The sequence below is a fragment of the Diuraphis noxia genome, unplaced genomic scaffold, assembly GCF_037042655.1.
Source record: "Diuraphis noxia isolate RWA-SAM2 unplaced genomic scaffold, SU_Dnox_SAM2 contig0003, whole genome shotgun sequence".
Taxonomy (NCBI): domain Eukaryota; kingdom Metazoa; phylum Arthropoda; class Insecta; order Hemiptera; family Aphididae; genus Diuraphis; species Diuraphis noxia.
In genome coordinates this window covers 82,594,823-82,619,912 of record NW_028301713.1, presented here as the reverse complement: position 1 = coordinate 82,619,912, position 25,090 = coordinate 82,594,823, and the positions used below count along the sequence as shown (strand labels likewise).

General features: G+C 26.9%; 1 protein-coding gene across 1 annotated transcript; it reads left to right on the top strand.

Annotated features, from left to right (window-relative positions):
• The first annotated feature begins 176 nt into the window (after positions 1-176).
• Positions 177-23,936, top strand: p115 (General vesicular transport factor p115). Its single transcript, XM_015523678.2, has 14 exons — positions 177-430; positions 607-835; positions 2,429-2,597; positions 6,802-6,898; positions 8,225-8,426; positions 8,492-8,816; positions 8,900-9,054; positions 9,139-9,341; positions 9,410-9,532; positions 11,411-11,521; positions 11,587-11,767; positions 12,972-13,171; positions 13,239-13,343; positions 23,468-23,936. The coding sequence occupies exons 1-14, from the start codon at positions 353-355 to the stop codon at positions 23,633-23,635; spliced, it is 2,346 nt and encodes a 781-aa protein (XP_015379164.1). The 5' UTR covers positions 177-352; the 3' UTR covers positions 23,636-23,936.
• Positions 23,937-25,090: the final 1,154 nt, after the last annotated feature.

Here is a 25,090-nt window from a genome sequence, read left to right as displayed (position 1 = left end):
CTATCATAATATCTTATGTCGTTTTCCACCACTCTGCTTCAACGAACCATATAAAACTTGCTGTGGTTCACATTTTCGTTAGCACGTGGCTATGATAAGAATTAAGAATTTAGGATCTACGCCGTCGTGTCCGTCTCCGTGTAAATGATAACAAATTATTATTATTCATTACTTATTATTATCATAATAAAAATGTATTGATATTTTAATTGTTTTAAATTTTTTTCTTCACCAGTTTTCCACTGCCATCCTTTGACATCTGTTCGTTAGATAAATATCATGTGAAAAAAATGTTTCTGTACGATTTTTTTCATTTTTAATGTAGCAAACGCAAAGGAAATTGGTTATATTGATGGAATATTTTAAAAGTGGCTTAAAAACGGTGCTCGGTACGCCCGTTGTCGAAGACCAGCCGTCCGGTGCCGATATTGTACGGTTTTTTTAGATTTTTATGTTGTGACTAACACATACTTAATTATATATGTCAATGAATTTCTATAGTATTTATATAATAATAGTGTTTGTGTTGATGTCACTATGGTTTGAAAAATATTAGTTAGCTTATGCTTTAACATTTTAACTGGCAACTTTTTACCTTTTCCATAGGTTGAACGTTTGGTGGATCGAGTTCAACATTCCACGTTGCTGGCAGACAGACGTGATGCATGTAGGGCACTAAGAGCCCTATCACGAAAATACCGCATTGAAGTGGGTGCAAAAGGAATGGACGCCTTGTGTCTAGTATTGCAACAAGACCGCGCTGATGCTGAAATAGCTAGCTATGCTTTGGACACGTTAAGACTCATTATGCATAATGAAATTTATGAAGAAGAAGGTAAAATTTATGATAAAGGTTATACATTATTTGATAATTCTATATTATGTATTTAAAGTATTAATTCTAAAGTAGTGTTTGAAATTCTGTTAATTTTATATTCAACTATTACTTATATCTATGTAATTATTTACAACTTACTTAGGTAATCTTTATTAATTGTAGTAATCACCTGATACCTGTATATTATTCGTTTCTAGTAGGTTACCTATTCAATAGATTTATTATTAAAAGTATACTATCTATATTGAAAGCAATAGGAAAAAAATGTTTAATATTTATGTCTTACATACATCATAATATTCAAATTTTTGGTGATATTTTATTCATTATGATTATAGTATGTTTTCCTAATTTAAAAAAAATTTTAGTAGTCCTGTTTACGGGTAACAGTAATTCATGTTACTATAATAATAAGTTTTTTTTTGAAAACTTTTACCAAATAGGGTTAACTGTAAATTATTACCTTCGTTTATTCAAAACTATTAGTAATTACTAATTATTATTTGAAATATTTTGTTATTAAATTATTGGTATATCACTCTCATGACTCTTGTTTCTTATTATTGTTAAAATTTAAATTAAATTAAAAAATGGAAATTTCACTACTACTATTACGAAAGTGTTGAATTTGAATTTAATGATTGTATATAAAATGCTCGCAAAATATAATATTTCATTAAAATTTAAACTTTAAATTCTTATTAAAAATTATGATTGTATTTCAATAATTTTGATTCCTGCAAAATTAAGGAACCTTGCATTACATTTTAAAATTTTTGACTGAGAAAAACTTTACAAAAATGTATTTAATTAACATTTATTAAAAAGAAACATAAAAAGTAGTATGCTACTTGATGATGTAGAATGTATTATTGAATAATTATTGAATAATGTATAATTGAAAGGGCCTAAAATTGATAAGCTCCAGAGCCCACCAAAGTTCTCGCTGGCCCTCCACTTTGGCTTATTAATCTATAAAGATAATTTTATTTAAAATAGTACTTTATTGTCTTGGGTGGTGGCTTTTAATAAGTGTATAAGTGAGTTTGTCTGTGTTAATGGTTAACTGCCACATGTCATTTTAATATAAGTAATAATTTGGACAAGTTGAAAAGTATTGAGTGTGTATATTTTTTATTGGTCAATCCTATAGTGTATAAATAGATGTAACTAATATTACAAAATTTATATTTTAAAATGTCTTTAAATATCTGAAAAAGAACCAACATTTTGTTTAAAAAATGCAAACATAATTTTTAGAGAAAATTTCAAGTAGATATTATGTACAAATTTTTTTTAGTTTATTTTAAAAAGACAATAAAGTACTGAGAATTTTTAATTTTTTAATCATCAATTTAAACTTTGCCAGAACCAACATCAAAGTTGAGGGTTAAATATGTTTTACTTTTTTAAAAGGCGATGACCGATAAAACATAAAAACAAAAGTATAAAACTTAACTACCCAATAATTAACATATTCATTGCTAAGAAATTAAATTTATATGCACTAAATAAAATTTTTGTTGAGTGAAACTAAGTATATACCAATATTTATTAGCTTATAAATACATACATTTTAATTTTTTTCAGAAATTCCTGATGTAACTGCAAAAGATTCGCATAAATTAGGTGAACGTTTCACAGAAATATTCATAAAAAAAATAGAAAATGTTGGATTGGTTTTGGATTATCTGGAAGAATTTGATTTTCATGTACGGTGGCCAGCTCTTCAGTTACTGTTACTATTGTTAACAAATAAGTGAGTTAAAATAAAAAACAAAGCTAATATGGTGCTTCCAACTACATTATGTTTTAATTAAAAGTATTCTTATTGCCACAAGTTGCAATATTGTATATATCTAAATTATTTACATATTTAATATTATGTATATATTCAATATTGCAAATTATTTATCTTTGTAATATATTTTTTTTACGTTTTATTTAATTAAAAATTATTAACTTATTATAATTAAGTGACTCTTATTAAATAGTGCTTTTAAGTATATAATTAAGGTTAAAATAATTATTAAATTTCATAGTAACTATTACTTTAATATAATTTATCATCCATAATTTGTAGAATAGAATAATCGTTCTATCTAGATGCCCACCTAATGTCAACAACTTACATACACTAATTAACAGAAAATAATTATACTTTATTTGAACATATACTATCTTTGAATTTAAATACTAGTTTTTATAATCAATGATATTATATAGTCTTAGATAATATTATAATATAATTTAATAATAATATATTATATTTTAGTATAATAAAATTATCCTAAAAAATCGTTAAAAAAAAAAACTATTCATGCATTATACAGGATAATCCATTTAAGTGGGTACATTAATTATCTCAAAAGTATGAACTTTTTTAAAATTTCTAGGCTTATGTTTTTCTTATACCATATACAGTAGAACCTCATTAATCCGAACCCCATTAGTCTGGACTTTGCTTAATCTAGACAGTTGTTTAATATTACAAAAAACATACACAGTATATGCCGTAAACTAAAATAAACATAATAGCTATCACATTTTAACAGAAAAAGAGATTGTTGAAAGCCTCATCGCTGCAGAAAACTCTGAAATGGATGAATATAAGAACAAGATGAAGTAGACAATAGTATCTAGTCTAAGCTAATAACTTGGTGAAATTAAAGACCATCTAAATATTGTCCTTAAATATGTTGAAGATAATGACGATTTAAACATATCTGCATATTACAAACATTTGAGGCATCTACGTGAATTATTAATACGAGAAATAAATCAGAAAGGAAGACAACAAAAGATTAGCAGTTTTTTCAAACTAGTTAATGAAAGTGTGCCTAAATATATAATAATTATGATTATATGCATTACATTGATATGTAATGATTTTGATGGATCTATTATTATGTTGCAATATATCATATACAGTGTGTTCACCGATTTATAGAACACTGAATTTCTCGGCCGGATTTGTTAGGAATAAATCAATTTTTTTTTTACAAACTGGGTGGTATATGAATACACATTTTTCAATACATTTCAAAATGTTTTGAGAATTTGGTCTGCGCATGCATGGTAAAATTTTTTTTTTTTATAGCAACACCTATTTTTAACACCATATTCGGATAGGCCTATTTTTTTAAAGTAATTTTCATGAATCAACTATGGCTCTATGTTCAATATTGACTGAATAAGAGCCATGTCAATTTTATTAAATAATACATTTTTAAACATTTATAATTATTTATTGCTTTGAAGCAAACTTTGAACAATTTATTTAATTTATTGTGTAATTATAAAATAACTATTGTTCACTTGTTGTACTTAGTCGATTTTTAATAAATAATGTTGTATCCTTGTATCCATATTATGTTAGTCTTGTTTATAACATTCCAAAAAAAAATACGTTCAAATATTCAAAAAGTAACCAATAAGAATTAATTAAAAATGTTTAAAAATGTATTATTTAATAAAATTGCACGGCTCTTATTCAGTCAATTTATTCAGCCATAGTTGATACATGAAAATTACTTTAAAAAAATAGGCCTATCCGAATATGGTGTTAAAAATAGGTGTTGCTATTTAAAAAAAAGTTTTTACTGTGCATGCGCAGGCCAAATTCTCAAAAAATTTTGAAATGTATCGAAAAATGTATATTCATATACCACTAGTTTGTAAAAATAAATCGATTTATTCCAAACAAATCCGGCTGAGAAATTCAGTGTTCCCTAAATCGGTGAACACACTGTATAGTATTTAATTTAATATAATATTCTTAAATCTATAATAGGGACATGTTTTTTGATTATTTTGTTTAATCCGGACTTTCATTATATCTGACAACCTAAAGCCCCTATTAGTCCTGATTAATGAGGTTCTACTGTAATATTTTAGTATGAACAATACCGCATTTACCGAATATAATACCTCCTTCAACCATCAATACTTTAAGGAGCTGTATCTTGCAAACCAATCAATGAAAAATAAAAATGTTAACGTGTACATTTATTATAAACATTTTATTTTTTCATGATATTTTTATTATAATTTACCATTTGAAAATCAAAAGTTTATAGTGGTTTCGACAATGAATATAAGGGTGAAAAAAATTAAAATATTATATGGTTTTTTTAGAAACACATAAACCTAGAAGTTTAAAAAAAAATTCAAAAAAAGTTAATACTTTTTGATATTATTAGTGTACACACTAAAATGGATCACCCTTTATATATAATACTGTTTTAATAAAATGATTCCACTAATGGTTATCAACCACATTTAAATAACAATATTACTCCTGACAGAATTGTTGAATATTTTAAAAACTATTTGATATTATATTGTATATGCTTGGGTAATTAGTTAACCAATAATCAAGTTTACTGATGAAATCTTTCACACTAATTTTACATATTTTTTTTTAAACTGTAAGCATTTGTTTTACTAATGATGCAATTTTTGGAAAATAGATATACCAAAATTAAGCAGGTGACAATTTTTCGTCAGTAGATTTCTGTTATTATCATAATAAGTAAAAGAATTTATAAACTTTAACTGTTATTTCACTGTTATATAAATATCATAATTTTTATACAAAAAATATGTTGGCAAGATTTGTTTTTCTCGGCCAAAAAACTTGAAAATTCTGTACAATATCCTCCTATAGTTTTTTTTTAGTATATACGCACATTTTTTATGTAATTGAATAATGTTACTTTGATTCTATGGTTAAAAATTTATATTTTGAAATGAATTATATAATTTACTATTTTAGTGTAAAATGATCTTAGACTATAATATAGTACATGCCAAAATAATATGTATGATAAAACCTCCTCTAACTTGCACTTCCAATAATGGATGTTTTCTTAGAAACCAATAATAAGCTTTGTACAATCTAAATCCTCTGAAAAGCGAACAAAATTTCAGCAACTAAGAGTGTCTGGTATGAAAATATTTCATTTTTAATTGTATTCTGTTAATTTGTGTATGTAAGTTGCACTAATTGGATGTCTAAACACAGCTAGAATAATTACAACTTATAATAATAAATTATAATAGTTTAATAACCATCAAATATTAATTATTTAATTAGAAACTATGAAATTCTATTAATTTAGAATAAATAAATACAATATTACTGATCTTCAGTTTATATTTAAACTCATTTATATGTATACCTTTATGGCAATGTAAATCCTTGTTTATAAAAAAAGAAAACAAGTTGGTATTTAACATAATATATTAATATATCCTAAAATTGAAATCCTTATAATCTTAAAAATGAATATAGAATATTAATAGGTACAATAATTTGGTCTAAAAAAATTAAATGACATTATTTTGATTAGGGACCATATAATATACCATCATATTATTATAGTACTTAAATATTGAGAATTATAAATATAATTTATGTAATTTAAAGCATTTTAGATTGAAATATTTATAAGTTTATATCTAGTTATTTCCTACATTTTTATATAAAAACCAATAATTCATGTTTTATTTTATTCTTAAAATTTAACATCTTATATACTTTGATTTTGTGATCAGAAACAGGATGGTTTTTATAATAGTGTTAGTGTATAAATACAAAATATTGAAAAATATATTATTTTTGTAATAAACTGATAAATATCTATAGATACATTGACTTACTTGGTGAATTGAGTAAAATTGTAACACCTATCTTATAAGAATTGTCCACGTTACCATTTATTACATTTATCAAAACTATTGATGCTTGTTAATAAAAAAAAAAAAAACCATGTTTATAGAAATTGACTTATACATTTTTTTTTTTCTAAAAAATACCACCATTATATTTTATTTTATTGTGCATAGGTTTTTAATAGCAACTACTATTTTATCTTAAAGAAAACTTGAGTTTTGAATTATTCTGTTTTATTATGTCATGCTATTAAATTTATAAAAGTAAATATTGTTTATAATAATAGGGCTAAGGATGTGCAAGAAATGATTTTGGTCAGCCCAATGGGAGTTTCCAAACTAATTGACATGTTGAGCGACAGCCGAGAAGTAATTCGAAATAATGTAAGTTCTTTTTATGACTACTATTTATTTATTTTTCATTGCAGACCTCTTATTTTAAAAACAATGAATTAACAAGTATACGCATACGTTTGGCTACATTTTATTTCACATTATGTTACATTTACATAACAAATTTATTTAAAACTGACATAATATACTTTATATTTATATTAAATAATTAATAAATAATTTTTGCTTATTGAAAGATAAAAGTATTTTACTAATATTATATATTTAGAGTGTGGTAAAAGTAAATAAATGATTTAATAATATTATTCATTACAATAATTTATTGATTGCTTACATTTTAATAAAACCATTTGATAAATAGTTTATTATTTATGGACCATAATTAAATTATAATTTTCCTATTAAAAATGAAAAATCTATTGCTACCTAATTATTGCACTTAGTTCTGATGTACAGATATTATAATATATTATATATTAATATTCCAATTTCTCTTTATTTATACTCATCTGTTTTTACCATTCTTTATGTGTTATATTAAAATATACTTATATTATAATCAGGAAATATTCATATAACAGAGTGTACTTGAATAGTGTTTGTTATTTAAGTTAAATTTTTTATTCAGGTTGCTAAACCAAATTACTAAATATTGAATTGACATTCATGTCAAATTATTTATATTTTTATATTATTTATATTGGTTTCTGAAGTTTTTTATGAAAGATGACTAAGATGCTAGAAAATATATTTAATTCAATAAGTAAAAAATTAATAAATGCATTAGTATTTTTTAACATTGTAATGTCTGTAATACTGTTTATATTCAAGTTTGAATTATTTTAGTTTAGCATTAAAATATGAGTTCATTTATTTAGATTTTTTTAAAGGAACTTCTCAATCAATTCTATCTAATTTAATTTAATTTCTGGAATGATGGATATTTTATTTTATATTATTAAATATGATTCTCTGACTAGGCATTTTTCTAAGTCTATATTGTTTATAAATAATAGTACCTGTTATTGTTTACTATAATCACTAATCCTACAATACTATCACAATATGTTAAAATTTGAATGCTTTTTAAACAATATAATTATAATCACATAAATAGGCTATTCAAGACTTACTACTTGTGTAGGTTCATGTGTATGTTATTTAACTTTTGAATGTATCTTAAAGTATGATTTGTAAACATAATTATAAATACTCATTATACCAAAATACTTATAGAATTCTAGAGAAAAATAAAAATGATTTTTAACAATAGTTTATTATTTAATTGTTCATATTATGTACAATACCTATATAGTAATTAAACCCCGAATTATACTTAATACAATTTTATTTTAGTCTGTTCTTTTGTTAACACTATTGACAAAAAGTAATGCAAATATTCAAAAGATATTAGCTTTTGAAAATGCTTTTGATCGACTATTTGATGTTATACATGAAGAAGGCAATGCAGATGGAGGAATTGTTGTTCAAGACTGTCTGAATTTAATGTTGACTTTATTAAGAAATAACATTTCGACTCAAAATTTTTTCAAAGAAGGTCTGTTCCCCAACAATATTTACTTATTTTACTTCTTATAGTAATAAATAAAATTGTTTGTTTAGGTAATTTCATATCGCGAATATTGCCTCTTTTGCAATTGCCTCTTATTGATGAGTGGCCAGTTCAGAGAGTAAACAATGTACATTCAGTTCTTCAAATTATACGCACACTAGTATCACCAACTAACCCAGCTCAAGCCACTTCTTCATGCCAACAAGCCATGTACACATCTGGAATTCTAAAAGCAATATGTGACTTATTGGTTGCTACTGGTGTGCCTCGTAATCCATTAACTGAAGCCATATATACTGTAGCGGAACTTATACGTGGGCACAACGATAATCAATCATTTCTGGAATCAGTGAAGTCCAATGAGAATCCACCAAAGTATATTCATATTAAATATATGTGTTAATTAATACATTTTTGATGAATATAGAAGTAATTTCATAGTATGTGTTTATTTTTAGGGATATTCTGTTATTATTGTTATGTACAATGTTAAGCGACAAGCAGCCATTTGATATGCGATGTGCGGTGTTGTATGTTTTTCAATGTTATTTGTATAGAAATGATTTTGGAAAAATGAAAATTGTACAAAAACTATTACCATTGGAAAAAGAAGGTATTGTTATAATTTATAATGGCTTGCTACTGTTATGATTATTTAGTGCTAACTCTATTCTATATTTGTTTATGTATTCTGCAGTAACTGAAACTTGCATCAGCAATCTTCTTTGTCAAGGTTTGTTCAACAAAGAACCATTAAACAGCTGGTTTTCAGCAGTAGCGCTTTCGTATGCTCTTATTGACAACCCAGATGGTAAAGAAAAGCTACTGAATGTCAAGTTGTCGTCTAATGATAATGAGCCACCTACATTATTGCAACAGATAGTTATTTCTATCCAAACAGTATGTATTTTTATGATCGTAACAGTTACAACATTTAAAATGAATATTCAATTGATATTATATTTTAGAATGATAAAGCACAGCTTAAAATTGGCTATTTGATGTTTTTGTCTACTTGGTTTGCTCATTGTTCACTAGCTGTTGAAAGTTTTTTGAAAATTAACTCAGGCATACCATACTTTATAACTCAGGTTTGTATTTATTATTTATTCATAGTTATTTTCTATTTTACAGTCATATTATTTCTCGAACTCCCTTGTATAGGTAAAATTTAATTATATTTTATATTCTAATGAATAGTGCTCGGATTTTATAGCATTTGCTAAATGTTATTGGATACAGATAAAAATGGGAGAGTGAGCTATAAATTTGTTTTATGAATCCAAATCAGAGACTTCAAATATGAAATTTTATAATATTATTTTTTTGCATATTTGAAGTATTTTAGGTTTTTAGTGCTATTTTTCAAGTGTTAGTGATATGAAAAATAAAAAGTAACTTTTTCATTTATTTTAACTATATTTATTTAAATGTATAGAAAAAAATAGTAAATAGTAAATATCCACATTTTTATTCATATTCAAATTTATTTTAAAGCAGTCATGTACATTGGCCTAACAAATTACATTTTGTAAGGATAAGTACCTACTTAATATTATTATAAAACAATAATTATAATCTTACCTCTTAATTTTAATAATTTATTTTATATTCTAAATGCTAACTTCAAAAAACTTAAATGTATATTGTATATACATAACGAATATCAAACGAGTATTTATTTATTTATTAATTAGCATTAATTAAATACATTTAAATCACCTTGTTGCTCTATTATTCTAATCTTCATTTTAATAATTGAAAATTTTCATCTCAAATTGTATTTTATAAAATATTATAGACTTTATCATATAAAATTTAATTTTACTTATTGCCATGTGGTTAGTATCTTTTAAATTACTTTAACTCGTACTATAAGCAGTAACCCTTTATTGCAAGGGAGTATGCCATGTTTACACATCCCGCGCATGGAGTAATCCAGACATTGTGGAACTAGTCCAGGCAGGAGCTTTTTGGTTGAGAATATGTAGACTGTACTGACTTAAGTTGGGTTGTGGTATTGGTCTCTTGCTTGACAGGCTTAAAAGGTTCTATACCAGTGGTGGCCAGTAATATGAATTGCGAGTTGTAGAATATAATGAAAAATAATATGAAGAGTAGGAATAGGAATTTATCTATCATTATATAATATTAGTAAAAATGTTAAGCCATAAGCTGTGGATTGGCTACACCTGGTATATATTAATGATCATTGAAACGTATACAATATACATATGATATTGTCAAATATGGACCTATTATAATTTATGATGTATATTATATATAATTATTGATTAAGTTATATTATATATCATATGTTATGACTTATAACTACGGACTTGTTTATTCTTATTCTGAAAATAGGTAGGGTTGGGGCAGTTGTTGTTTTTTGTTAGCATAATATGGGAGGAAACCTAACACTGAAAAAACATTCAACTCAAAGGTTAGGTTAGGTTAGGTTTTTTGTCATAAACATATTTATTTTTATAGAATTTTTATCCTTTAAAATGTCAAATTGGTACAATAATACAATATTACAATATAGTGAATATACATGGATGAATATAATACACTATTATTGAAATACACCAACAAAGTACAAACATTTACATTTTACAATAATATCATATTATTATTCATTACAATTATCTATTTATAGTATAATACATATAATACAAAATTGTGTTATTGACAATGAACGATTTTTTTTTTACTTAAATATTTTAATGTTTAATTTTGGTGTGTCTAAAATAAAATTTAAATTGGAACCATGTATAATACACATCAGAAATATATTTATCGGTGGCTTGGCTCCTCCCCTAAGAACTTTTCCTATTCTTACCATCTGATATTGTTTTATTTAATTACATTTTTTTTTTGTCAATTATAATATTATATAAATGCACTATGCCAATATGCTATTAATTATATTCACTGCATTTTACCATCTTTGTCTTGCGTGTGTACAGACTAATCGTCTAGAGAACGAAGAAATCGAAGAAATCGTCAGTGGTCTGAGCACGTTTGTGATGGGTATATGCTTAGCGTTCAATCCTGACACGGTGGAAAATTTCAAAAAAGTAAATTCAAGATTTTTTTATACATTAACGCACTCAAATTTTTCAGGACTGGTGTTTTATTTCAGGACAGCCTCAGACATTTGATTACCAAACGGATAGGCGTGGAAACGTTTGTAGATAAATTAAACGATGTGTCTCGAAACGAATCATACACCAGAGCTAGCAAACACCCACAGCCGACAGCCCAAGACCCTAATACTCTATTATTGGATTACGAGTTTTGCAAGTTGTTTAAAATGCTCGAAGGTGCGTACCTAGATAGGTACTACAAATTATAATTGTAGAATAAAATAAACACACCTATACAGTTATAATACGATGCTATACAATACTTTTTATCGATATCAGTGACGACTTAAAATAAATTATAAACGATTCTTACAAAAATTTTGATGATGATAATTACAGTATATTATAGTATATTTAGTATACATATACATTATACGTATTATATGATTTAATTTTATAAAGTCGAATTACGTGAATATATAGTGTGATTCTCCAAATATGCTTACATCTATTTTTTCCTTTAATAATTAATTTATTCAATTTCTGTTTAAAAAGTATATTTTAAGATATTCATATTTTAAAGTTCTTGTGATTTTAGGAGTGTGCTATGCGATAGAAATTTTTGTTTTTTAAATAAGAATCTCCTTTTTTCCGTAAATATGTTTGTGAATACATTTTTTTTTTAAATTGTATATAGGTTAGTTTAGGTTGGTTAGGTATACCTTCATTTTTTATACAAAATTCAAGATTCGAATAATTAGTTTCTCAATTTTTATAATGTTTATATAAAGGATGATCCTTAAAAATGGTTTTTAAAAATATAAAATTTAGTTATAATATTGGATCTAATGGATCTTGAATCTAGATCGTCGGGTATTTTATAATTCATATTATACTTGATCCATTTTTAAAAATTATATACTATGTTGATAGTTTAATTACTAAGATTTTCAAATTACCATGTCTTCCTAAATCTTTTATCATGGTCTTATTTTCCTTATATTATATGAAGCTAAATAACTCTAGGTTAGGTACAATTAATAATAATATACATCTTGTTCGAATTTTAATTTTCAGAAAAGGTAAAAGCTAAATAATTCACAGTAGAAGATATAAATCTCTACAAAACTATCCTTAAGTAGAAAAAATCTCAAAAATTTAAAAATATGATCTTAAATTTGATTCAAAAAATCAGATTTTGAATGACTTACTGTTCTGTTGAAGAAAAAAGGGATGAGCATGCTTATTGAATTACGCTATATATAGTGTGTAGAACAATATATTATCTAAAATAAATCTCAAGAATACGTTTGGTATTCACAAACATTATGGTTTTCAATTTATTCACTACGTGGAAATTACAGGCTGTCTTATCGTTAAAATATAGTATATCAATCTCCAAATCTGTGTTTTATTATTCCATAAACTCGTGTCTATGCAGGAATGATCATGAGAGCGCTGAACACGCTTCCTGGCCAGGACGATAGCGAAAAATTGGTTACCAATCAAAAACAAATCGAAGAGCTCAATGCCACAGTGGACAGCCTGAGAAACGAATTGTCTGAGAAGACCAACCGAATCGAAGAGCTTTGTAGGCTGGCTAACGATTTCCGGGACGACACAGATCGTATAAAAACCGAAGTGTGTATGACATGAAATGGATTTTTATTTTCCTGATTCGATATAATCGATGTATTTTATACTTCAGTTATTTAGACTCCAGGAAAATCACATGTCGCTCATACAAGCTTACCAATTGAAAGAAAACGAACTGGAATCGTATAGACGTTTATTAGAAATGCACGGGATTTGGGTAAGTCGCAAATTATATAATAATAATATAAATAAATGTAACTATAAACCACGCAACTTTTTGGGCTGTTTTTTTTTTAAGTGCCAATGTGCAAATTTTTTTTATTCATTCAAAATTGTAGGTAGTCTTGTACTCTTGTTGTATTTCTATTCAATTGATTAGGTTATTATTTGGTAAAAACCCACAAAATGGTGCGATAGGTGCTATCGAGTAAAAATCATATCTGCGATCAGTGGCGTATTTGAGGGGGGGCGATAGGGGCGATCGCCCCCCCCCCCCCGAGAGATCTTTGAAAATAATATTTTATGATTGTTGAACTTATAAGTGTATCTAAATATTTTAATTAATAAATAAATAATATTTTTTGGATGAGAAATTTTTGTGATAACTGTCAACTGATAATACATTTTATATCGGATGAATCGGATTACTGATTAGTGATTGCTCTATGATACGCAAAGATGGAACATTTGGCCCGAGGACTGGGTGACGTAGTCGTGCCAAACGAATGATGGAACGGAACGTCACCTGTCGAAATGATTACCTAAATGGTCACGATGGGTCATTTCGTCATTGTGATAAACTATAACTTATCTGATACTTATCTATGAAATAATTAATTATGATATTTATGAAAATGTGTTGTGTCTGTTCGACTGTTCCGTTCCGTTCGCCTGTTCGCCATACAATCGTTATTCGTACACTTGCGACTTGCAACTGATTTAACATCCCGTTAAAAATGTTTTTAATTGGTGGGGGTGGTTTACTCCTCTTAATATCGCCCCCCCCCCCTAGGTGAAGGCTCAAATACGCCACTGTCTGCGATAATGAAACCCATCGCGTACATTAGTAGGTACTAGGTAGTACATAGGTAGGTAAATTAGTATTCAATTTTTTTTTTTTTTATTCGGGTTATGCTACGCCGTGTCATACGATCGTTGAATTTATCTCCAGTTTGAACTTTCCATAAAATATGTGGTTTCATCCAAATATGGCAGCCATAAATTGTAAACTTAGATATTATACACAAATTATGCCAACCACACACACAATGTGTTACATTATATTACTGTTAGATTAAATATATATATATATATATAACAGACATACAATTATTTATTTCCAAGTAATTCTGTATTTGATCGAAGTTTGAACGAGTATAATAGTAGGTACTAGTCGAAGCTTTTAGTCTGTGCCAATTTTTATTTTTATTAGCATTTATATTTTAAATAAGGGAAGTGAGGCGATCAACATTATGACATTTGTGATTGGCTTGTATATAAAAGCATAATAGTCGTTAATTAAAATAAAAATAATTCATTCATATTTAATATTTGTTATGTATATATTAACGTTATTTTGTGGGTATAACCATTTAAAAATCAAAAGTTGATATTGGTTTCTCTAACAAATACAAATACAAAAATTATAAATTTTATAAAACGTTAAAGTTAAATTATTTTGAAAGAACGACAGTTTAAAGAAGTTTAAAAAATAGTTCTACTTCTACGTAAAGTTTGACGATTTGTTTGAGCCGACCCCTTATTACACTATAATTCAGTGGTGTATTTTCAAATTTTTTGGGGAGGGGAAGGGGGGGTCCTCAGTATATAAGTCGTAACTTGGAAACCGTCGTCAGAATGACATTATTATAAATGTATAATTTCTATATTTGTTACTTAAAACCATGCTGCAGGAACGTGTATCTGTTTTAGCTGTTGTAACTAATTTCAAACTATGTTTTATATAATATTTTGTTCACGGAGAAAAACTATGTCCACGCGTGCCTCCATAAATCGGCTTCTGCAAATATTTAAGAATTTTAGTGGTTTTTTTTTGAGAGAGATAGGTTCTGAGAGGGGGGCTCAGTACCCCTGGACCCCCCTCCTTCGTCGTAAATACGCTACTACTATAATTATGTGAGTAAATGCGACTAATATTTGAGACTCGTATAATTATACTCTGATTAGTTGTATCTACTGTTTTACCTACTTTTATACAGTTTAAAAAATCATTATTTTTTATATTATACATCAACGAAATATTTTGTTTTTTTGTAATTTTGTGTTATACGAATACAGAAAAACGTCCAACGCAGACGCGGTCTTATTATTGATGTACAGGGTGATTCTTTTATCAAACAACACTCATTATTTAAAAAAGTATTGACTTTTTTCAATTTTTTTTTTTTTCAAAATTGTAGATTTACACTCTTCTTGAATTGTTTATTATTTTTATATTTTTCACCCTTATATTTATTATATACACCACCATCAACTTTTGATTTTCAAATGGTAACCTATACTTCAAATTTCATAATTTAATAAAGCTATTTTTTTAATTAATTATTACGTTAAAATTTTGAATTTAGCGCTAGTAGTTTATGAGTTATAGGTATTTAAAGTTTAGATTGGCAGAGTGGAGTGGTACGGGGTTACCCCGCAAAATGTTTGTCCACTACTCCGCTTGTCTAAACTTTAAATACTTATAACTCATAAACTACTAGTCCTAAATTCGATTTTTATGTATCAAAATGTTTAGAAAAATATTCTGCTTTGGAATATGAAATTAAAAAACTATGTTGCCATTCAAAAAAGTAAAAAACTTAAAAAATGATAAGGATAAAAAATATTTAAAAATATAATTTTTTAATAAAAGCGTTGGTTTTTTAACAACTTGAAACTATGTAAAACAATATTTTGAAAAAAGTCAATACTTTTATAAATAATGAGTGTTGTTTGATAAACGAATCACCCTGTATACTGCGTGGTAAAAAAAAAACCCCGTAGGTGTAATATTATACCTACAGTTGGATTTACATTTTACCTCTGGAAAATTTGATTTCGAAAATAAAAATGTAGAACGCACTTTTTCTCTATAACTGAATATGTTATAAACAAAAGCCATTTCGCGTATTTCCACGATTTGCCCATCGTAATATCGTATTGCTATTCGTGGTTTTTAGTATGTAAAATATTGTCTTATTTTTCTCTTGGTATTTTGGTTTTTCATTTTATTATTACTATGGCAAATGTTGCACCTTACGCGTCGTTTTATATTTGATTTTACGATTCACTGATGTTTAAAGCAGAGCAAAAAGTTACTCAAAATTGTATAAGTTAAACGATATTCCAATGTACCTATTCTAAAAAATATAAATTCACGATCCTTATACAATTTATACTGTACTAAATTATTTGTAACAAATTGAATTATTATTTAAAATATCATAAAACAAAACTTCATTTTAATATTTATTTTTTATTAAATGATTTATTTATAATTAATTTTCCATATTTTAAGCGATGTTAACGATATTCTTAAAGATGGCCGACGACTAATTGCGAGTTATAAAAAGTCGTACATTTTAAGAGAAAAAAAATAATAACCGTTAAAATGATATATAATATAATTAATGGCAGCTATGATTGAATAATATTTTTGATTAATAAATTAAATTAAAACTTAAATAAGTCAGTATAGTAGACTTTGAATTTATGAATAATTGATTTTATAATAATCATATTATAGTCTCTTGGGACGTTAATTAAACCAGTAAAAAAACGAACAAATATCGAATTCCAAAATATTCGAATTAAAAATGGAAGTTTTGAATTTTTATTTTTATACTTATAAACTCAGATAAAATGAGATGAATGTGAATGTGAATTACAATTTATATAAGGCTACTACTTCTTTTCCATCAGCTATTTTTTCACATCGAGCCCGCTGAGATTACACACTAAAATTGTTTTAGATTCTGAACGAAGTAATGAATGTATTGATTTTACTTATACAATGATGTGTGTTTTTTTTTGTGTCTGTGTACAGCATAACTAGTCGAAATAATGCTTCAATTTCAAACTTTTTGGGTGGTTTCCGATGTAAAAGTAAATATCCTTGGTGCATTATACAGATCAAAAGTAAACATTTTCCAACAGCTTTCTAAAAAATTGAGAAAAACAACAACAAAATGACAGAAAAACGGGAATTTTTACGCAAAACCAGTTTTCGACCAAATCAATTTTTTTATATGGTTGTAATTCAAAAACTAATCACTGTAAATACTTAAAATTTTCACCAAATGTTAATGTTAGTGTTATATATATACAGTTTAATTTTCAAAAATGTTTAACTTTTTTTGAGTTATTTATAGACCACTGAAATTTACACTTTTTTTGAGAATTTTTTTTTGAAGTGTCGGTAAAAAAATGTTGGACGACCAAAAAACTTGAACATTTAATACAAGGTTCCTTATGCGTTGTCCTTATTGTAGCTAAAAAAAATTAAGGTACTTTTCTGTTATCCCTACTACCACTCGATGCCGCGACTACCGCTTGACGTTTAATTGATATTTTTGATGACTTTTTGTTTTATATTATAATAACTTTCCACTGCTGCAATAATTTTGGAATATGTAATTTGACGTTTTGTGATAATTTTGATGATTTTATGTTTTATACACAATTTAAATTAGTACTATCTTAAATCGTGGTTTTATACTATAACTCTCCACTGCTGAGATAATTTATGTGATTGCTAATTATAAACATTATACTAATATACATTATTACATAAATGGCAATTCATGATGTGTATTAATGTATTATGTACCTATTAAAATACGGAACTATCTGGATAATACTATAGTAGTCTAAATAACAGAATTGAGAGTCGCGGTAGTAGGGATAACAGAAAAGTACCAAAATTAAAAATCGTTTGTCACAATTTTTTTTTATAAGCGTTTATAGTCCAAATTTTTACGAAATCTGTCGAAAAAGCGAAAATTTACAAATAATTTTGAAGTTGAAAAATCATAAAAAAATTTTGTGTTCATAACTAAGGATTAAAAATTCAACACTAAGTTTTCCATTAGTTTTCCTTCAAGTAGCTATAGAGAAAACATGAAACATCATTATAGAAAAATTTTAAGTGCGTTTGAATTTTAAATTTTTACGAAATATCGTAACGATAACGATTTATCCTCAAACGATTTAAAAATTTTAAAACCTTTATTATTATTCAAAAAGTATAATTCATAGATACTTGAAAATTTTACCAGTTATTTAGATTGGCATTTTCTTTACATGATTTAATTTTCAAAATATTTTGATATTTTTTTGAGATATCTATAGACAACGGAAATTTTCAATTTTTCTGAAAAAAATTTTTGAAGTGTCGATAAATTAATTATTTTTAGCCCAATCAAAATACTTGAAAATTTAATACAAAGTTCCTCATAATAGTTATTCTTATAATGATTAAAAAAATATAAGAATACATAGGCACAATTTTTTTTTATTAGCACTTGAAGTTCAAATATTGACAAAAATTCGTTAAAACCATAAATATTTGCAAATTATTTTGTAGTTCAAAATTCATAAAACGAGCAGTTTTTTTTAATAAAGAGCATCATCATTAAGTATTTTGATTTTGATTTCTCAGTAAAAATAATGATACCTATATAGAAAGTTATTATTATCATATTTATGTTCTAAAGTAGTATTAATAACTATTAATAAACCTATGACATGAGTTCAGGAAGTTATTTTTAGAAAATGCAGTAATATGGAATATTGAACTTAGGTTGGTGATAAACTGATAACGCTTCTGGGTTATGTCATTGGCAAAGAGTAGACAAAAAGTTTTCAATTTCATTGAAAAATTCTGGATTGTATTGTTTTGTCATGAGGTTTTAAGAATTTTTGGATAAAGTATATAATCGAGTTCAACTAGATTATGTTACAAAGTGTAGTTTAGGAACCAGTTTTATTATGAAACACATCAGGATTATTCTGTTGTATAAGGTACTGTGAAGAAAACGTGCTTTCGTTTCGCGAAAGAGACAATAATGTTATTATGGATTCGACTTATTATACATATTATTATTTAAATGTTACAAATCATCCATTTACTATTGTCGCTCTATGATGATAAATTTTTTTTTTCAACGTTGACTATTTTAACGGTAATAATATGTGCTTTATATTTTGTGTATTTTACTTACATTAATTTACTATTCGCGATTGTTACATATTTCCTTCTAGAATGCCTATAATATAATTCTGTATGGTTATGAAATTGTGGGTATAGATTTCAATTAAAAATAATAGTTAGGTACCAATATATTATTTACTATTTTTAATCAAAACTTAAAGCTAATTATAGGATTAGCTCATTTTGTTCCTATCAATTGTATAGGTAATGTTTCATTTTTGTTGTAGTATATGCTTATTATAGAAACGATTTTGATGAATAATAAATAAATATGAAATACTTATAATTTATAAACTTGAAAGAAGATAATATTTTCTTATTAAGTTTATCAAAAGTTGTTCTTATTTGATTATACCTTGAAAACAATTAGTTATTATATTTTAACTATTATTATAAGTACTTGATGGTTTCACAAGGGGAAAATGTTGACTATAAATCGTGAAGTCTTACTTTGAAATAATTGTATACACTCTATTGTCCATAGTCTGTACATATTTAAGTTCTCGTGCGAGTATTTAATGTTTATAACGCAATATTATATGGTAATATGCATTTATATAATATATATATATACATTGTACATATATGATTTAAGTAAAAATAACGTCGCTTACAAACTTAGTATATTTAAAGCTCCTAGCCTAAACATCTAAGTGAACCGCCGTATCCCTTGGCTTCAACAACAATATGACATCGCCAATTGAGGTGTTTGGACTTTGGTTTGGAGCTCAGGAATTGTAGTTGCTTACTAAATTACTAATTTAAAATGTCGTTATGTGCATAAAATATAAAAATATACTCTTAAAGTTTTGTATACCCACGAATAATATTTCTAAATTATATTAAAATAATTAAAATCGTTATTCTCGGTATTTGTATATAATTTTGTCCAAATATAATCTTGAAATTTCTTTAAAAAATAACTGTGTATATATATTTTTAAATTATTTTTAATGCATAGAAAATTACAAAATAAACAGTTGATGAAAACTTGTGTACTCATGATTAACAGTTTTTTGTAACAGCTCAACTATTAAGTTCCACTAACAGAAACTTATGAGAAACGTTGTTACATTTTCAAATTTTTTAATCGATCGAAAAATTTTGTATTGACAATAATTAAAAAAAAAAAGTAGGTAAGTCGTGGCTGTCGCTCTGCTGTACAATAAGTTACAACATACAAGTGGGTTACTGTAGTGGATTATGGATAGAATTAAATTTGAATCCAATGATATTATATCATTGTATACGAAAAACGATTCTGAGCGGAGACGGTATATCTGTCTAGGATATATTATAGATTATTAAAAATTTTCAAATCTTAGATTTAAAAATTCGCTTATATGTTTTGAAAATTTTACCATGTCTTGGTAAGGCTAAAGGCTAATGTAAGTAAACAACCCAAATTTCAAAATTTGCGAAAGTTATTTTAACCGAATTAAAACAAAAAAACTCCCAAAATTAAAATGTCTTTAAATTGCTCAAAAATTGCTAAAATTCTCCGAACTTTAAACCGTAAGGAACAAAATCCAAAATATAACACAAAAGATATCTTGTCATTTTTCATTTGAAGTAATATTTCTGGTAGAAAACGTCGTCCGTAATTATTTAATAATAAAAAAATCGTAAAATCGTACTTTTTTCTCCTTTAATCGCTTTTATTTCGAGTACCGTTTCGAAAATCGAAAAGTGACCTTTTAAAATACCAGCTCAAGAACATTACCTTTCAGAAAATATGCTACACTTGATACTTTTGAGCAAGTTTAGAGGGAGAAAAAATGTTTACAGAATAAAAAAGAAAAAGGAAAAGAAATAAACATATTTGTAAATACAATGGTAAGCTCAGAATCTAAAACTAATATAACTTGAATTTAACTTATGTCTATATAAATAGCCCAAAAAAAATCGTAATATTTCAAAAATGTTGCCGTGGATAGAAGAAACAATAAACATTCAGTGAAAATTTCATGAATAAGTGCTCATTTTTTTTCAGTCACATTTTAAAACAAAATCAATTTTTTTCGAAAAGCACAGTTTTTTCGTTTATTTGTTTTTCCTACCACTTTTGAAAACTATTGAAAATTTTTTACTTGTGACCCATCCTCCCCAAAGTACCAACCAGATTCACTTTACAACCACGAAAGATGCTGTTGAAAAAAATTGAAACATTGTTACTGCCCCAAAAGGTTATAACAGACAAAAATAAAATACATAGGTACACATCATTGCAAAACAAATACATTCATTGTACCGTTAAGAAACTGAAATCAAATCGGAATATATATAATAACGGCTCCCGTATAGGCACAATATCTTACAATCATATGAGAATCATAGCTAATTATACGCATATTCCATGTCTCTAGTTCAGTGTTTAAACACGTTTAAGGTAGGTACCTAAATATATACTTACTTAAATTGCTGCAATTCATTTGTATATATTAAGGATGTATAAATCATTATTGCCAAATAAACACCCTCGCGAATTCTTAATACCCTGCATTGAAAAGGCACACCTATTATAATTATTTACTCGGCTGTAAATTGTATCGCTGCGTACGTAAATAGATGTTTGTCAATAAGCTAAACACTGCTAACTGTTGTGCAAGTATGAGGTATTATGCTTCTGAAACGTGAGCGCACGCGCGTGTGTGTGAAGAGGGTGTAAGTAAAATATATTATTGGTAAGGTTGTATACAAACGAAAAACCAGAACATTATTTGAACCTGAGAGTAAGCTATATAGGTACGCTGATATACTTCTCTTGTATTCGCTGCTTTTGATTTCATATAATGTATAATGTCATGCTCGAAATGCTATTATTGTTAGGTACTTTATCGGGTGGGTAGTATGTGGTCCCTAAAATGTTCCATTCCTTAAAGATCGTAAATTATCGTTGTTATCTAATGCCTCAATAATTTATCATCTTAAATATGCCGCACGCGCGATAAATATTAATAAGTAATGAGAATCTAGCTGAAAACCTCAAGAAGACTTAAGCGATTGATCTACGGGAGCTATTTAAACACTATAAAAATGATTCTAAATTCTAATAGATAATAATATAGTAGGTAAATACATAGGCGCCCGCAGGGGGTGCAAGCTGGAGCATTTGCCCCCCCTGGCTTTTTCAAAATATTTTTTAATTGAATGTTTTAAGATAAATTACTAAGTATATACTATACAACAAATTTAAAGTATAAAATAAGTATTATATAATAAAATATAATATATTGTATACGAGTGTAATAAAAAAAGGTAATTATTTTAAAACGCCTAATAAAATTATAATATTTATCCTCAAATCCTAACATTGATGAAAAATAATGAATCTCAGAATTTCTTGTTTCTTACATTTATTCCTCCTCCCTAAAATGGATAAGCTCTAGTTATAACTAGTTGGTAATGATTTCGATAGGTAATACAGATTATTCCTATATCCAGTTAATAATATATTTCGTTCGGTTGGTATATTATTTCATAAGTTAATTTTATATTTATGAAAAGCACTCTTAACTTAAGAAATTTATAATATTTATGTACCTCTATCATTTGTGAACTATAGAAATCATATAATTTATGACTGTGTACATCAAACGCGTCACGCAATACGTATCTATTTTAGGTACATAAACACATCAATAAATTCACATTTTTTAAAATAAAACAATGTTTGTTTTAAATTATTCCATTACACAACGATCAATTTTAATTAAATTAATTTCAACATTTACAATAATGGCATGCACAACACCTTAATGTAATAAATTGCAATATTATAATATTCGCTTAATGTTGCCATTCTCAAATTAATCGATAGCATACGTACATACGTTCAAACAAAATTCGTTTAAACCGTGAATATATTTGCATGCTTTTATAAATAATTGTGCATAGATATAAGTTTTATCTCGAACTTTTTTTGATCGATTACATTCCGACGAATTAATGTTATCGATGTCCTACGCGTTATCGGTTGGAATCAATTAATTGAAATATAATAATGATAATTTTTAAGAACATTTATTCGCTGAACAATGTAAACGCGTTTTCGATTTTTTCAACAGTTTTTTCCCATCTGACTTCAAAACTTCCTACATTTTTTCGTTTGTTTATATGTTCATTAGCAAAGTGAAAATTCGGCCGTCAGTCAGCAGCAGGAACCAATGGTCAACGCGACGTCGATCACGGGAGGACTGCCGCCATTGCAACAACAGCAACAACCGTACGAAGAAGGTACAATGGCACACCAACAGACGCTCGAGGAATCATTTAGGAACGATTTGAACGTCTAAAAAGTCAACAGGCTCCACTCAAATCTGCCATTATACTTTTTACACGTATGCTCCCCTCCCGTAAACGAGTATTACCTATAAACCATGGATGTATATTGCACTTGTAACGCTGTCGACAACCTTGATATATTGTACACGTGACAGTATTTCTAACCAAAAGTCTTAAATCGATATGATTAACACCAGACATTACTTAAATGCATTTTAATAGACATTTTGTGTGGTTTTTTAATAATTAAAAAAATAAACATTGTATTAATTTTTACATCAATATCTTTAAATTATATTAAATACCTATTAATATCGTTGTTTATTCTTTGTTACAACATACTGTTATTAAGAATAGGAGGTTACCGTTTAAAAAAAAGAAATGTCCGTTACAATTCGTAGTTTTTTTTTCTGTATAATATATTGTTATTATTGGACATTTCCGTCCGCGGTCGTCAATTATTACAATATTATACACTAGCGCGCGCGGACCGTCAATTGAACTTAATTACGCGACCTCTGCACCGCTGCTTGCCGTCCCTGCGGACTGCGAGTGCAACGTTTGCGCGATTTGAACTCGGTCAAACAACACAAATTGGTTTTAGTGTATATTATTACGTTACATAATATTATTCGCAACCGCCGCCCGCCACAACCTCCGCTTCGTAAAATCCGAATCGACTGACATCCGCGTTATCTCGCGTGTACCCACCCGCCGTTGTTGTATGCTTCTGCTGTGATTTGATTGGATCAATGGAAGTGAGGAGACAAACCGCTGAAACAAACGGTTGGGCAAGGTAGGCGAAACCCTTCGGAAATATCGCTTATACCTCCATATATTTTTTTTTTTTGGGGAGGTAGCGGATATTATTTTCAATTTTCAATAAATCTGTTGCGGAATGAATGTATTCATTTTTGTACCTGCAGATTTTACGCAGTAGACTGCACATCGAATATAATGTGATATTTAAAATATTGACAGCGTATTACGCCATGATAGGTTAGGTTATCGTAATTTTTATAAATAAAAGTTGGTAGCAATAGTGGATAGGCATAAACTACAAGTAATACAAAGCGTTTATTGTATTATTATAGTACCTATAGTACCTACAATAGCTATATTTAACTGGCGTGGTTGGTGGTTATAATCGTTGAACAAAATTACATTTGTAATTTTAAAAATCGCTAATTTAAATATTCTACAACTAACTTTTTAGAATATAGCATGCTATGTATAATATACAATAGATAATAAGAATAACATATAAATTACAAAAAATTAAGCTTAGATTAATTGTAAAATAAATCATTAAAAGTAGGAAGAAGTATTGCCTAAGGATAGGTAGGCAAGAAAATAGGTACGCGAGAAAAAAGATAACTTGTGAAGAACTCGATAAAAGAAAGAAAAATCAAGAAGTAATTGAAACGTTATAAGTGAAACTTAGATGCGTTTATATGGGTAACGTT